This window comes from Arachis hypogaea, chromosome 2, assembly GCF_003086295.3.
Source record: "Arachis hypogaea cultivar Tifrunner chromosome 2, arahy.Tifrunner.gnm2.J5K5, whole genome shotgun sequence".
NCBI classification, from domain to species: Eukaryota; Viridiplantae; Streptophyta; class Magnoliopsida; order Fabales; family Fabaceae; genus Arachis; species Arachis hypogaea.
In genome coordinates this window covers 1,575,250-1,590,595 of record NC_092037.1, presented here as the reverse complement: position 1 = coordinate 1,590,595, position 15,346 = coordinate 1,575,250, and the positions used below count along the sequence as shown (strand labels likewise).

At 28.8% G+C, this 15,346-nt stretch overlaps 3 protein-coding genes across 3 annotated transcripts; 1 reads left to right on the top strand and 2 right to left on the bottom strand.

Annotated features, from left to right (window-relative positions):
• Nucleotides 1-632: 632 nt before the first annotated feature.
• On the bottom strand, nt 633-4,162 carry LOC112731831 (uncharacterized). Its single transcript, XM_025780889.3, has 10 exons — nt 3,898-4,162; nt 3,674-3,772; nt 3,508-3,573; nt 3,299-3,404; nt 2,949-2,991; nt 2,717-2,789; nt 1,949-2,036; nt 1,754-1,810; nt 1,592-1,670; nt 633-1,037 (listed from the first exon to the last, which is right to left on the bottom strand). The coding sequence occupies exons 2-10, from the start codon at nt 3,742-3,744 to the stop codon at nt 1,024-1,026; spliced, it is 597 nt and encodes a 198-aa protein (XP_025636674.1). The 5' UTR covers nt 3,745-3,772; nt 3,898-4,162; the 3' UTR covers nt 633-1,023.
• A 918-nt stretch (nt 4,163-5,080) lies between these two features.
• Nucleotides 5,081-7,074, top strand: LOC112731815 (uncharacterized protein At2g34160). Its single transcript, XM_025780888.2, has 5 exons — nt 5,081-5,420; nt 5,580-5,628; nt 6,436-6,498; nt 6,605-6,669; nt 6,788-7,074. Exons 1-5 carry the CDS (start codon nt 5,304-5,306, stop codon nt 6,887-6,889), a joined length of 396 nt encoding a protein of 131 aa, XP_025636673.1. The 5' UTR covers nt 5,081-5,303; the 3' UTR covers nt 6,890-7,074.
• A 5,354-nt stretch (nt 7,075-12,428) lies between these two features.
• On the bottom strand, nt 12,429-14,206 carry LOC112761870 (expansin-A23-like). Its single transcript, XM_025808212.1, has 2 exons — nt 14,071-14,206; nt 12,429-13,054 (listed from the first exon to the last, which is right to left on the bottom strand). The coding sequence occupies exons 1-2, from the start codon at nt 14,204-14,206 to the stop codon at nt 12,429-12,431; spliced, it is 762 nt and encodes a 253-aa protein (XP_025663997.1).
• Between the last annotated feature and the right edge of the window lie 1,140 nt (nt 14,207-15,346).

Sequence of the window (15,346 nt, the reverse complement as noted above, 5' to 3'; positions counted from 1 at the left end):
GAGTGATCCAAATTATTGTTAGTGTTAAATATTAATGTGTAGTGCAATGGTTTCATATTGAGGAAAAGGGCAATTCCACATCCTAATTAATAAGAAGTTTTGGTTTAAAAAGAAAAGACTGGAAAGAAACTTACTTTATGAATTCATTTTGTTTGATAGTTCTTTGACAGTGAGTTGTGCATGCTTTTTCCAGTCAACATGCACCAGTTCTGCTATGAAAGCTTTTAGAGTTTTTTTTATTTTTAGTTGTTGGGTTCCTTTAACATTAAGGACTTTTTTTTTTCTTTCAATAAAAGGTAATAAAATAAAAAAAATACTCTTAAATAGGATGAGAGTCAAACATTAAATCCCCAAAAATAAAGTTTCCAAGGTATTATTTAATACAACATGGATATATAAACTCATAAAAATAAGTTTTGGTATAGGAAGTTAGAGATATATAATGCATTTGATATCATTTAAATTTAAATTGAAGTTTAAGATTTTAGTTGATTTATTTAGATTTAGAATTAAGTTTTGTTTATAGACAACAGAGGATAAAACCCAGAAAAAAAAAACTAGATAGAAATTATTCTAGAAAAAATAATTCTAATGAAATCTGCATGAAAACAAAAAGAAATACATGAGGGAAATAGAAAAGAAAAAAAAATGAAGCTTATACAATTTGTCTCAACATTCCACAACGTGATGAAGCTTATACGCTATCTCCATTTTCTCATACAATTTGTAAAGCTTAGACCAGTGAATTTCAACTTTACAGTTTCTAATCGTCTGCAACTGATTAACTGAGAAAATGAAAGTAGGTGAGACACTCCAAGGTTTAACTTACATATATTAGCAAAAAATTTGATAAAGTATAACTATGAAGCTACACTAGAAAAATTTCATCAAACAACTTAACAGTTCCTTCAAATTCATGTCAAGCTTCATCTTGAATTCCATGCCGCTGGAAAAGGATGAAAACTGTGGCAGGATCTAACATGAGTTACTAGTATATAGAACTTTGCCAGTTTTGTCACTCCATCATATTCTTGGTGCTGTATTAAGAACCGTAGTTCAGTTGGTTTAGTACCAAATATGAAAATAAATAAGAAAAAAAGATTTGACTGTGTTCAAAAGTTAGGGAAAAAGCAAAAGCAAAAATTAAAACATAAAACAATCATGTCCTGTTAAACAACAAAAAAAAAAAAAGAGAAGAATGATTATTCCCTGGTATTTCTAATAACAATTCAACTGCTTTCAAGACCTGATGAAATCTGAATATTAACTACTAAAGATTAATAAACATATAAGAGAGGCAGAGAGACAATGATCTGAACTAATTTACGGAACAAAACGCCAATTTGTGTTTATAAATTTCATCAACAAGCAAGGATGTTATTTTAGAAACAAAACAGATTTGGAATACAAGCTAAACAAGGAACTTTGCTTATCTTTTGTTTATTAATTTGTTAAAGTTAGTCCACAAAACAAAGCCTAAGCCAAAAGAATAGATGACGGTATACATATTCTTTCAAGTTAGACATTAACCCTTCGCAACAGACAATGAAACAAATTATACTGTGCTATATATAAAATTTAGATTATTTACCTCCACCCATAGTTGCTTCAGGTAAGCGCTCAATCGAGTACTGGCGTTTCGTGATGTACATTATTGGTACACCGGGAATCTGCAATAGAGAAACCAACTTCATTGATCACACAATTGCATTCAGAAACAAGATAAGCAAAGCAAAATGATTAATGACTTTACCTTCCGGATCCTCCTCTTCAAGTCCCGATCACAAGTTGCAACAATGTAGCACTTATTCTGCTTACAAGAAAATGGTTTTTGTAAATAAATTGGGAGGAAAAAAATAAATAGTTATTTGCAATCAATTACTTAAAAATAATTCTGAAACAACATTTTTAACATATACTTAAAAAAATAATGTAAAATGAACCACACCCGAGTAACTCTATCAACAATACAGTCATCAGCATATGTCCCTTTATGAGTACAGAGTATTCTCTCAAATCGAGGATCCTTTGCAATCCTGTCATGTACAAAAATAAAAACTTACACACTAAGATGATACTATAATAATATTTTATCACCAAAAAGAAAATAAAAGAAAAGTAAAACTATACTTTAGACCTAGTAAAGATTTGTGTTCAAACACGTTATACCTTAAACTCTAATCTTTTGAGGACTCATTAAGGTGTCAGAATGTACATCTTCCAGGTCGTTTACTAAGAAAAAAATAATGTTGTTTCTTTCTTATCTAAATCGAAGAAATGGCCTATAAGAGAAATATGATCCATAGTAGCATAAGCAAGCTAGTAGCCCAGAACTACAATGTTTCAAAGGAAAACGTTCACTGAGTCTTATGATTTCTTTACCCGCAACCCTCATCGTTTTAAGAGATGTTTCACGCAATGTGATTTAATATATTTCAATCAGAGCCTCAATATGCCTCTTACAATTTTAAAAGAAAAATTGATAAATGAATAAAATTTCATGGGGTATCTCTACTTTTCTTTTGAAAAGTTAGGTATTTCAGAGGAGCAATGGTTTGTTTCTTTGTAAACCGAAGTTTTAATAAAGCACATGGTGATGATGAAGGCCTGCAGAAACAGAGACAGCTTTTTTTTTTTTGTTGGATCACAACTTCACAAGCATGTGAAGATATAGGCCACATAACCAACAATACAAGGCGCAACATAAACCATCTACCTCAGAGCGACACGATATTTCTGCCCTAACTTTTCAAGCTCTGCCATCACACAATCTGTGATGCAAGGGGTGCCTGAAAATTCAAAATACCAAAGAGAAAGGGTTAGAAGATAACATGGGATTGAGATTAATATGTTCACTACCCAATAGTGAAAAAGAAAAACAATTTTATAATCATGGCAAAGCTATCACAGCATGAACTTAGATAAGTAACCATTGTCTTCTAACTCACATTTTGCATATAAACACTTCAGCATTTCCTTCTCCAGATCCAACTGCATAAACGATGCCAAAGATTTGTGAGGACCAACTAGGAAACTTCACATGAAAATTATACAGTTGATAGTAGTTGGTTTTAAATCCCTCACATGTTAACAACATTACATGTAGAATCATATGACTATTGTCATCAACACATTGAACTTCATTCGAACAAAATAAAAAATATAAAATATAAAATAAAAATAAAAAATTCTAAGTAAAGCAAAATTGAGAACAGATTCATATGACTATCATCATCAACACATTGAACTTTATTCGAACAAAAAATAAAATAAAAAATTTTAAGTAATGCACACTGACTTTATTCTGGATGTAGAAATTGATGAAGTTGGTATCGATTAAAACACGGTAAGGGGGTCCCAATGCAGTATTGTATTCAAAGAAAAGTGCCGAAGAATAGCGCGGCCTAAATGAAGTAAATCCAGACCATGTGTTATTGAAAAGAGAAGTCAAAATAGATCAATACAATTGAAAAAAGAAAGAACTAACTGACAGTCATGAAGCCTTACACGTTTCTGGGTAGCTTTTCCTTGTCATGATCCTTCTTTCTTGGGTCCAAAACCTCCTGCTTGTAGCTGAATTCCAATATTGATATATGAATTAAAAACAACGACTTAAAATAAAGCTAAACCAAACATACTAGGAAATTTAGAAAAAGAAAATAGAAAAACTCACTTTTTGATAGCTTTGGTGGTAATAACCTTTTTCCTCACAGCAAATTTTGGTCCTTTTTTAGCTTTACCCATTTTGTGTCTATAGGGATTATGCAAAAACCTAGCAAATCATAGAATTCCTAGCTGCTTTAAGTATATGGCATTATATATTCAACTTCTGAGGTGAACTATGACAATAATATACATGAAGCAAAACATCAAACAGATGGAGTGCAACTTTCATACCACTTTATATGAACAGAAAGAACCACCACTAAGACTCCTCCACAAGGACTGACTGAAGTTGCCGTCGCCGTCACAGAGATTGCCAACCGCGCTCCAACTTGTCCCTGGATCGGTGGTCTCTCAAGACGCCGTCTGCTCTCGAAACGGCTGAGATGAACGGCGGTCTCTGCCCTTTTTTTTTTTTTTTTTTGTTAGAAGGAGATATTATTGGTGTCTTTACGGCCTTGGAACATGTACACACTTCGGCCCGTTTCAATTTTTTATTATTTTTGGATCACAATAAAATCATATTTAAATTGAATAAAATTGAGTCTAAATAAACCAAGTTGGGTTGGTCTAGTGGTTAGCTCACTAGTCCGCTTAAGCAAGTGTCGGGGGTTCGAATCCCGCCTTGTGCATGCAGCAACCCATTGGCCAGCGGCAAACCCTTAAATGGAGCTCAGTACCGCGACGGATTAGTCCTTGACCTGCCGGGTTGGGGGATACCGTGGGAAACCAAAAAAAAAAAAAAAAAATTGAGTCTAAATAAAGTCTAAAAAGTAAATTTACCAAAAAAAAAAGTCTAAAAAGTAAAAACTAAAATATTAAATATGTTAAGTTTGTATAACAACCCAAAAAGAGTTTTAAAAATTTTAAAAAAATTTCAATATTAGTTCATCATATTTAAAAAATCAAATATACCCATTAAAGATTCACATAGTTAAGAAAAGCAACACATTAAATATTATAATTAAAATAAATGAATACATACTAATAAGAATCAATTTTTGTCATTGAATTATAATTCAAATAGATCTAATGAAGATTAGATTTTAATCTAAATTGATTAGATTCGAATTGAATTGTTGGGTCAAACTATAAACATTTCTATCGATCCTTATCACTCATGATACAATATAAGGGGAAGGTAGTTATATTTGATTATTTGTAATTTGATCTTTTTGGATGTTATAGGCCAATTGATTCTATAATGTATTCTAAACTATTCTAAAAAAACAAATTAAATTTAATATTAATTAATTATATTATTATTAAATACATTTAGTAAATAAAAAAAGTTACCACACTAATGCATTACAATAAATTTTTTATTTTTAATTTGAAGCAACAATTCATGTTAAGTTATATAATATAAAAGAGTTAATATGATTAATTAATTAATTAATTAAGAGTATCAATGTTTGGTTTCATGCAGTTTTTTTCGTTGGCGACAACACACTATACTATTTTAAACAACCAGCAGCATATTGCACTTTTTAAATACTCAGAAAATAAAAAAGAATAATTATTTCATCTCAATATATATTGGATTTGGGGGAACGCTTCCATTAAATTAGGGTTTTCATTCTTCTGTACTTTGTAATCTATCTATCTGTTACCGCTTCTTCAGCTCACAGAAAGAGACAATGGAAGCAATCACAGAAGGAGTGAACAACATCAACATCTCCGAATCCCACAAGAAGAATCGCATTCAGGTCTCCAACACCAAAAAACCCCTTTTCTTCTACGTTAATCTCGCCAAGGTATATGTATCAATTATCAATTATTTTTTAGGCTAATTTCTTTTTTCTATATAAAGCTGGAAACTTTTGAGGATTTTAGGTTATATTAGTTTATTCGGTATTTATTGATGCTACTATGTATTTATTGTATTTTGTTTCTATATTTTTTTATTTTAACAGAGGTATATGCAACAGCACAATGAGGTTGAGCTTTCTGCTCTAGGAATGGGTAATGTATATTGGAACTTTAATCTGTTTCAACATTTTGGAAATTTCTAATGAGGATTGTTTATTTTGGTTGTTGTGAATTGTGAATTGTGTTTGTGAACTTTGTGTGAGGTTGAGTATTGTGTCAAAATGAATAATGGTACAAATAATGAAACGCTTCATTAAACCAAAGATGTTATGTTTTTGTTAGCACAATGTTTATAATGTTTATCATCTTACATCAAATCCATTCTCTTATATGTTTATTGAAAAGAAAAGGTTTTATTTGCTAGTTCTAATGGTATAATAATGAGTAGATTGTGATTTAAGAATAAAATTTGACACTGAATCTAGATGTTATTCATTTCTCTGATGCATTATCTTGTTATCTCCTCCTTTCATAAACTCGGTATAATAGTTTCTGATTATAGAAGGGTTATGAATGTCTATGCTGCGATATGTGCTTTTTTGTGCTTGTTTTTCCGAAGTCTACTAATAATTCGTAGCAACTAGCATATTTGAGCAAGGATTCACAATGGAACTTGAAAAATCTGTGTAATAGTTGTCAAATTTGGTAAGCTAATTGAAGTATTGGACAGCACTGTGTTTTGGAAATGCAATATTTGTAAAGTTGTTTCACTGTTTTTGGAGTACAACACATTGTTTCCTGGGATGGGAGAATTACATTTCAAAATTAATATGAGGAATATATGCATGATTTCTTTAGTGATTTATTTATAAGGTGTTCCTTTGTAGTTCAATATTTCTCAACTTGTTTCCGTGATTGCAATTTTGATATTTCTGAATTATTTGCTTTTTTTCGCTGCAGCTATTGCCACAGTGGTAACTGTTGCTGAAATATTGAAAAATAATGGGCTTGCTGTTGAAAGGAGTAAGACATTTTATGATTATTGTTGTTGTTGTTGTTGAGGGAAATTGTTCCCCCCTTCCCTCTTTCTTTTGGCTCAAATGATCGAAAAGTTAAATTCATGATGCAGAAATCATGACATCAACTGTCGACATAAAGGATGATTCGAGAGGGAGACCTGTCCAAAAGGCCAAGGTAAGGGTGGAAAAGTCTAAATACAATGCTTGCTGATTTTAGATTATGTTTGTTGTCTTAATCCTTCTGATCTGCTGCATTGATTTCTGACTGCTACATGTGATAAATGGTGTTTTAGATTGAAATATTACTTGGGAAGACTGCAAACTTTGACGAGCTGATGGCTGCTGCGGCTGCCGAAGGTGGCGAAAATGGAGACGTCGAAGAAAACAATGCATAAGAGTTATGGAAATTACTCGTGAATCGGGTGATGACATTTTGTACTCTTTAAAGAATTTCATTTTTGTTGTTAGTTGGTAGAAGACAAGCATAGAATTCATTATATATAATGTGACTTGCAATTTTAAACTCTTAAATTCCTTCATTTCTTTTATCCATATAAAAAGTGTGCCCAGTGTTTTCTTTCTTGGTGGGATTGGTTGGACTAATATATGGAGATGATGCATTGGCCATTTGATTATTTTGGGAAACACATTCATATCTATGCTTGAGAAGCATGTTGAGAAATTAGAGTTTTGAAGTCGAGATTTATTTTGTATTCGAGTATTAGTTTTTTAATGTATAAACAAAAATTATAGCAAAAGTTATTTTGAAATGGATAGAGTATATTTTTCAAGATGGATCAATGTAATTTACTTTATTAGTAGAAAAGGAAAAAAAAAAAAAAAGTATTTCAGTATTTCTGAGAAATGCCAAACGGGGATCAACAAAGTGATGACTGAATGAGTATGTTTTTTTTTGTTATAGCATCATTTTCATTTGTAGCTTTGAATTTTTCATCTAATAATAGTGTCTTCAGACGTAAGTTTTAACTCTTGATTTTGTGACACTCCAAAATTAAACATCTTGAATTGAAATTATTTGATGAATTTAACTTTGACATGGTGGGTTTGATGAATTATGGATCAAAATAATGATTACGATCATAGAAAATAATTTATTACAATTTGTTGAAAAAATAATTTTTCTTACATTTATAAGGCATTGAATACGTCAAAAATTTAACTTTCTATTATTATATTTTGGAAACATAAAAATTTATTATTTTATTTGCTAAAGAAATGTTATTGTCACCTTAACATAACATTACCAAACCAACTGAAATTTTAGCAAGTGTCTGAAGTTCGAATCTGTCTTGTGTATGCAGTAATTCATTGACCAGCGGCATCCCTTTAAATGGAGTTCAGATCCGCGATGGATTAATCCTTAACTTGTCGGGTTAGGGGATACCATAAACAACAAAAAAAAAAACATTCTGGTTAAAAAAAAAAATTTCTAAATCAACATAGTCCTAAAAATTATATTTGCCCTCATAAGTTAGTTCAAATTGCCAATTAGAAGGAGCAACATCATCAAACTCCAAGGTTTTCCCATCACTAGTTTTGACCTTAAAAGACAAGCTTTGTCCGACCAAGTTAACCCCCAATTAACCAATTTTGTCCCCAACTTTTTGACATGGTAAGCCAGTTAAGATTTGAGCCTTTGATGCTAACACTAGAAACATCACCAGCATTACCAACATTGAACACCAACACAAGCAACCAATACGGTGTCCCTTTCAACTGAAACTTGACACCACCTTGTTTATGACATGGAACTCTTCTATATAAAACGGAAAATTCTACTATGCTGAAGGAGGATTCCTTCCTCAGATGTTTAATAATTATGAATTTTAGCATAGAATAGTCAAATATAAATTTATGTATATGTATTTATTGTATATTTGTATGTATAATGTTTAGTAATTATTGTGTTAGAAATAATAATTAAGTGTTGTAAATTAGTTATAGAGAGAATAATATTTTTTTCCTATGTACATGATATGTTAATGACAATCCATGTTTTCTATTTTTTAATGTACACTCTTCTACAGAACAATAATTACTTAGAATTATGTTATGTGTAGTTGTATACATTGAAATCAGCTATGTGAATAAGATACATGTTGTAATATAAATACACGATGAAACTACATTAAACCACATATATATTTATATGTAAATACATTAGTGATTGATTTTAGTGATTGATTTGGTGCAGCGTTGTATGAGGCGGACAGGTATGTCAACTGTGCTGGGCCTCAGCTGCTGATATCTCTATTCTCTGATGTGGTATTGGACAGAGATGAGAGGCTCATGAAGTGGGATAGAGACTCAGAGTAAAGTATCTCCTTGTTTTTGGGGTCAGGAACGAAGGCACGCCATTCACATCATATGGATTGCGTGAAATGTTTTTTTTTTTAATCTATTAATGCAATATATTTGGCACACTTCATACATACTAAATCCACTTATATATTTATTTCAGTATAAGTCCAAGCCCATACAATAAAAAAATCCATAAATGCTCTAAATATATTTAATATTATTTGCGATTATAAAATTTTAACATCAAAATTATAATTTTTTTATAATTAATTATTAGATAAAGCTTATTCGTGTGGGTCCAACTTCTGTAGCCATTGCTTATCACTAATCAAAGTTTAAAGTCATCTTCATACTACGAAATACACGTATATATACTCTTAATTTGACACGCATGCTTTAGCACCCTCATTTGGCATAGTAGAATTTTCTACAATAGGTACAAACTTTTATATAAAAGAGTAAATTAGTAAATGAGTAATGATTACTTGATTAGGATTCATAATTTATTTTTTAATATATATATATATATATATATATATATATATGTAAAAACTTTTTTTTATTTAAAAAATATAGAGATAATAAAGAGAAAATAAATTAGGACTTCCAGTTATTTTTCAGATTAAATTATCATTTTCAACTATAAAAATTTAGAGTATTGATTTTATTTACAGGTAAATTTGTCAATATTTTAAATTTTTATATATAAAAATTTATTCATCTTTTATAGATACAAAACTAATTTTATTATTTATGAATAAACTTTTATAAACTTTATACTCATTTTTCATAAATACAAAATTAATTTTGTTCATTCATAAAAAATCTTTTATAAATAAAAATAGTAGTTTAAATACGAAAAAATGCCCTCTGCAAAATTTCTTTTACTTATTTTCTTAAGTGATGTTTTTTATTTAGTAAAAAACCTTAGTAGAAGGGTAATTTTGAAAGGGGGAAAATGTATCTTAGTTACACTACATGAAACATTTCATAGGGAAAAAACTATACATTTTGAAATTTTAAAAGGTAAACTACGCATTTCATTTCTAAGTATGAAAGCTTAAACTCGTGACTAGCAACAAACGTCACCAACTACATAAGTCAAAGTTCAAGGAAACAAATTGTAGTCTTTTAAAATAAAATTTTGCAATTTTATTAAATACATGATGATGATATAATTTGATGAGGATGACGATGATTTAAGACAAAGAAATTAAGAGATGATTAGTTATTTAATTACCCATGGTATCTCCACCTTGCATGTCACCATAGAATGTTGCATTAGCATCAGAATACCAACCAGATGAAATAATATAGGCTTGGACCAACACCAACAGAACAATGAGAAAGATAGGTTTAGGCATGACTAAGGTGGTTGACCACACTCGGATTCAAGTCTCAATGAAGACACTAGATGAAGAATCCTTAAATAGAATGTCTTACAATGTAGGTGAGTGTGTGTAAGTTATATGACCGAACAAAAAAAATTTAATTTTGATATTTATTCAGACGTAAAATCACATCCGTCTTTTTAGATAATTATGTATGCAGTTTGTAAAAATAAGAGTAAATATTTTTTTGGTCTTTAACTATTTGTTTGATAAATTTTGCACCTTCTAACAAATATAAAAACTCAAATCGATCCCTATCTACTTTGATATATGTACATTCTAGTTCTTACAACCAATTATGAGTAGATCACTTGCTGATAACTTGTCCACATGAATTTTTCCTCCTTCATAATTGAAACAAATTGCTCACTTAACTTTTGTTAAAACACTGCTTCATAAAGATGTGTTATTATCTAGATATTCACAGTTGTTTAGAATTTTTTTTTTATTCTTCATTATTTTCATTGTGTGTAGAGTGAAGTTAAGGATTTTTCTCCTTAAGAAGACTATGGCTACAGAAATCAGAGACTCTTCTTCACAGACCATAGAAAAAAGCAGTGAAGCTGAAAAGAATTTGTGCTGGAGTCTGACTCTGGGTTCTACTAGGAGTATAGAAAAAAAGACAAACTATGGGAAGAAAAGATTTGTAGCACCTAGATGTCATTATGTTACATATGCAATATTATTTGAATTTAATACCGCACAAAATTTGAACATACTTTTTTTTGGTTGCTCTTGTTTTAAGGTAAAAAATTTTCATTTTTGTTTTGTTTTAGGAGAAAAATCCTTATCTTCACTCTACAGATAATGAAGAATAAAAAAAAAATTCTAAACAACTATGAATACTCAGATGATAACACCTCTTTATGAAACGCAGTGTTTTAACAAAGATTTAGAGGGCGATTTGTCTCAATTATAAAAGAGAGAAATCTACTTGGATAAGTTGCTGACACATCAGCAAATGACTCTGATGGCAGGGACGTACATATATCCAAGTAGATAGGGACTAGGAGCGGACTTAGATAAAATATTAGAGAAGTGTAAAAAATATTTACACAATAAAATAAGACTAAAATAAAATTTTAAAGGGATTAAACTAAAATTTATATATAATTTATATGTAAAAATTTAAAATTAAAGAGGCCATTGCTCCTCTTTTCTACTACATAGTTATAGAAATCGATTTGAGTTTTTATATTTGTTAAGAGATGCGAAATTCATCGAAAAATAGTTAGGAATCGAAAAAAATATTTATTTTAAAAATAATAATTATTTTTGAGGATGTAATATTATGCGGTTGAATACACGTATAAAGTTAGTGTATCAAAATAAAAGATAAAAGTTGTATCAATAATAATGACAATAGATAAATTATTAGACTTACTCTTTTAATTTAGTTACTAGTTATCTAAGAGGATATGTAAAGAAAAACAATAACTTTCGATTCTTATTGATGTATTATAAGAAAACATATCATCTTTTGATTTTGCTTCCTTATATATACGATCGTATATATAGTAAAATTGCAATTTTGGAAAAAAAAAAAAAAGAAATTAGAATCGTGCAACAAGATTATTATATTTAAACTGGCGTTGGTAAAATTTTTTGAAAAAAAAAAGTTTTACAAATAAAAAAACCATGCGTTTTTTAAGTCAAATTTTGCTTTCAAAGCTAACAAACTAATATAATTATATATTAATGAAAATTTATTTACATACTCTTAATATTATATTTATATAAACTAAAATTATTTAAAAAATAAAAAATAATTTAAAAATTTTTAAACTATTAAAATATATTCTTAGGATAATAGATAAATAAATCATTATTATTGTTTTATTTGCGAAAGAAAATTATTCCATAAATTATACAAGTTCAAATACAAAAAATGAAGCATTGTCACTAGAAACTAAATATAACATTATTAAACCATTTGAGATTCTAAATCAACATAATCCTAAAAATTAGAATAAAACCCAAAATAACCTCTGACAATTATCTCAAAAGACAACGAGATCTTAAAAAAAATTTAATCTGACCCCTAACAATTACCTCGAAAGGACAACAAAGTCTTTGTGCCAAAAAAAATCTAAGTTGTTTTTTTTTTGCCACAGGGGCTAATCAGTCCCAAAAAAAATATCAGGGGCCGAATTGAGTATTTTTTTTAGGAGGTCTCGTTGTCCTTTCAAAGTAATTGTCAGAGTCGGGTGAGGTATTTACTCTAAAAATTAAGCTTGCCCTCATAGGTTGATCCAAATTGCCAATGAGAAGGAGCAACATGATGAAATACCAAAGTTTTCCTATCACTAGTTGTGACCTTAAAAGACAAACTTTGTCCAACCAAGTTAACTCCAATTAACCAATTTTGTCCCCAATTTTTTGACATAGTAAGCCATTTACCATTTTGCCCTTTGATGCTAACACTAGAAACATCACCAGCATTACCAACATTGAACACCAACACAAGCAACCAATAAGGTGTCCCTTTCAACTGAAACTTGACACCACCTTGTTTATGGCATGGAACTCTTCTATATAAAACAGGTACAATCCCGGCTCTATATTCTGCCATAGTTGTGAACATCTTCATTGATAAATCAAAGTGCTTATATGGAGGGTTGCACCAATGTCCATCACCTTGTCCATAATTTGGTGGACATAAGTTTGTTACGGTTACTCTTATTGGGCTTGAGCCCTTTTTGCAATAATTCCAATTGGGCTTGTTCACACATTTCATCTCAAAACATGATCCACATGTGTAACCATTGTTGAATAGGGCAGGGCTTACAGCTGTGGTCATAAGACCATACCCTTGCTCAAAGAGATCACCATAGCCACATGCACCCCCTTCATATTATACAATATAACAATACACATAAATAAAAAGAAAATGATGGTGAAATATTACGCTATAAAGAGTAAATTATCGTTTTTATCTATAAATTTTTAGAATATTAATACATTTATTCTAAAATAAAAAAATTAGCTTTGTACTTAAAAAAAAGTTTTTATATATAGAAATACTTAATTAATGAATTTTATTCATAATTTTATTAGCGTTCTAAATTTTCATAAATTAAAATGGTAGTTTATTCATTTTTTATAGATACAAAATTATTTTTATTTTTTTATAAATAAATTTATTAACATTATAAAAATAGTGAATGCTACTATACTCTCTCTAAAATAATATGTAAGTTACCCTCTCTGATGTGTCAGATTCTAATTCGATATTTATTTTAAGATATTTGTTATATATTTATTAAAATATTAATTTAAAAATTTTCTTATATTAACTAAATTCTAAACTAAAATATTGATGTGAAAAATTAAAAATAAAAACACAAATTAGTGTCACCGTAAAAGTTTTTAATTTGAAAAATTATCGTATCAAATAGATCTTTAAATTTAAAATTTTATTCTATACAATTTGGTTTCGAATTATATGAAAAAAAAAAGAAAGAAATTGAAACACTTTATATCTTGTTTTTTTTAAAATAATGTAGTTAGTTTGCAATTATTTTTTATGAAGGTCTGGATTTTTATTTAATTTTTATTAGAAAACAAAGATTTTTTTGTGAAAAGTAAAAGAGTAATATATAATATTATTTTTTAAATATTTTGTTAAATTTTCAACCAATTTCAATGACCTGAAATCAATTTTTTATTTTTTTATTTTATTAGATAAATTAATCATCCAACAAATTCTACTAAAAATTTGAAATAAATAAACACCCATTAAGATATGATATATCAGAAAAAGTAACTTGCATATTATTTTAAAGAGAATAGAATAGTATTTACTTATAAAAATTCTAGTTTAAATATGAAAAAGTGTTTTTACAAAATGTTAATGTACTTACCCATGGTTTCTCTACCTTCCATGTCACCATAGAAGGTTGCATTGGCATCAGAATACCAATGATGGAGAATGCCATCAACTGAAATGATGGCTTGGACCAATACCAACAGAGCAATGCTAAAGATGAGCTTGGACATGACAAAGGTGAAAGTTGTATTCTATAATAATGATAATAAAAAATGGTTTGATTCACTCTATTTATTCTGATTATCTAAGAAAGGTGGTATATAAAGAAAAACAATAACTTTTGATTCTTATTGACTTATTATAAGAAACATATATATTTTTTTATTTTGTTTCCTTATATGTCGATCATATATATAGTAAGATAGCATTTTCGACCCGTGAATCAAGATTATTATATTTAGTTTATTAGTGGAACATTAGTATGTTCAAAATTTAATTTATTATAATTGATTCTAATATAAATAAAAGATTGTTAAAAAATAAATGATATAATTACAATTTAATTTATTATATATCAAATAATTTGTTATTACAAGTATAATAATCCGTACCATGCATATGATAAAATTGAAATTATAGTTTTAAGTTATTTTGTTAAAATTAATTTAAATTATAATTATTTGATTAATAAAAAAATAGCATGTCATGCGTTGTTTAATTTTTTAATATAGTGTTAAGTGTATCAATTCTAATGTAGTTATTAATCGTTTTTATTCATCTACTCTGATGGCGAACACGTGACGGCATGACGGGTGGGTGGAGATGGCGAGCACGTGACGGTGCGGCGGGTTTGTTCCTTATGTCGTTGAGTGACTGCTAGGTTTGTTCACTTATTTAGGTTTAGGATTATTTGTGGGCTTGCAGCTAATTGGTTGTAACAGGTGGCAGTTAAACTCCGATTAAGATGAGTTTCATGATCCTGATTAGAGAAAGAAAAGAATTGCTAGATAAATTTATAAAAGTATGTGAAGTAGTTAAATGATGGATGGATTAAGAAATTTTTTTACTGTGATTGTGTTTGGAGCTGGGTTAAATGGATTTTGCCAGTATTTATGTTTGTAATATCTATTTAGTTTGATTTTTATTTTTATCATATGTTATAGTTAATTTTAAAATATTTATTTAATACACTATATGTTTGAGCTGGTTAAATAAAGGCAAAAAGATATACACTCAAAATAAATTTTATTAAATATTATTAATTATATGAAGATATAAAAATTAAAAATAATTAGTGAATATTTTTATTCTTAAAATACTATTCATTATATATAATTTATAAAAAATTATTTTTAAAATTTGAACTTAAA

Bases quoted from the DNA above. Each gene is read 5' to 3' on its own strand.
- LOC112761870 (XM_025808212.1), bottom strand. From the start codon at position 14,206: ATGTCCAAGCTCATCTTTAGCATTGCTCTGTTGGTATTGGTCCAAGCC. The intron at 13,055-14,070 runs GTAAGTACATTA...TATAATATGAAG, and splicing joins GGAAGGTAGAGAAACCATGG to GGGGTGCATGTGGCTATGGT.
- LOC112731815 (XM_025780888.2), top strand. From the start codon at position 5,304: ATGGAAGCAATCACAGAAGGAGTGAACAACATCAACATCTCCGAATCC. The intron at 5,629-6,435 runs GTAATGTATATT...TTTTCGCTGCAG, and splicing joins GCTTTCTGCTCTAGGAATGG to CTATTGCCACAGTGGTAACT. The intron at 6,499-6,604 runs GTAAGACATTTT...TTCATGATGCAG, and splicing joins TGGGCTTGCTGTTGAAAGGA to AAATCATGACATCAACTGTC.
- LOC112731831 (XM_025780889.3), bottom strand. From the start codon at position 3,744: ATGGGTAAAGCTAAAAAAGGACCAAAATTTGCTGTGAGGAAAAAGGTT. The intron at 2,790-2,948 runs GTGAGTTAGAAG...TTGAATTTTCAG, and splicing joins GAAGTGTTTATATGCAAAAT to GCACCCCTTGCATCACAGAT. The intron at 1,811-1,948 runs GTGTGGTTCATT...TCTTGTAAGCAG, and splicing joins TTGTTGATAGAGTTACTCGG to AATAAGTGCTACATTGTTGC.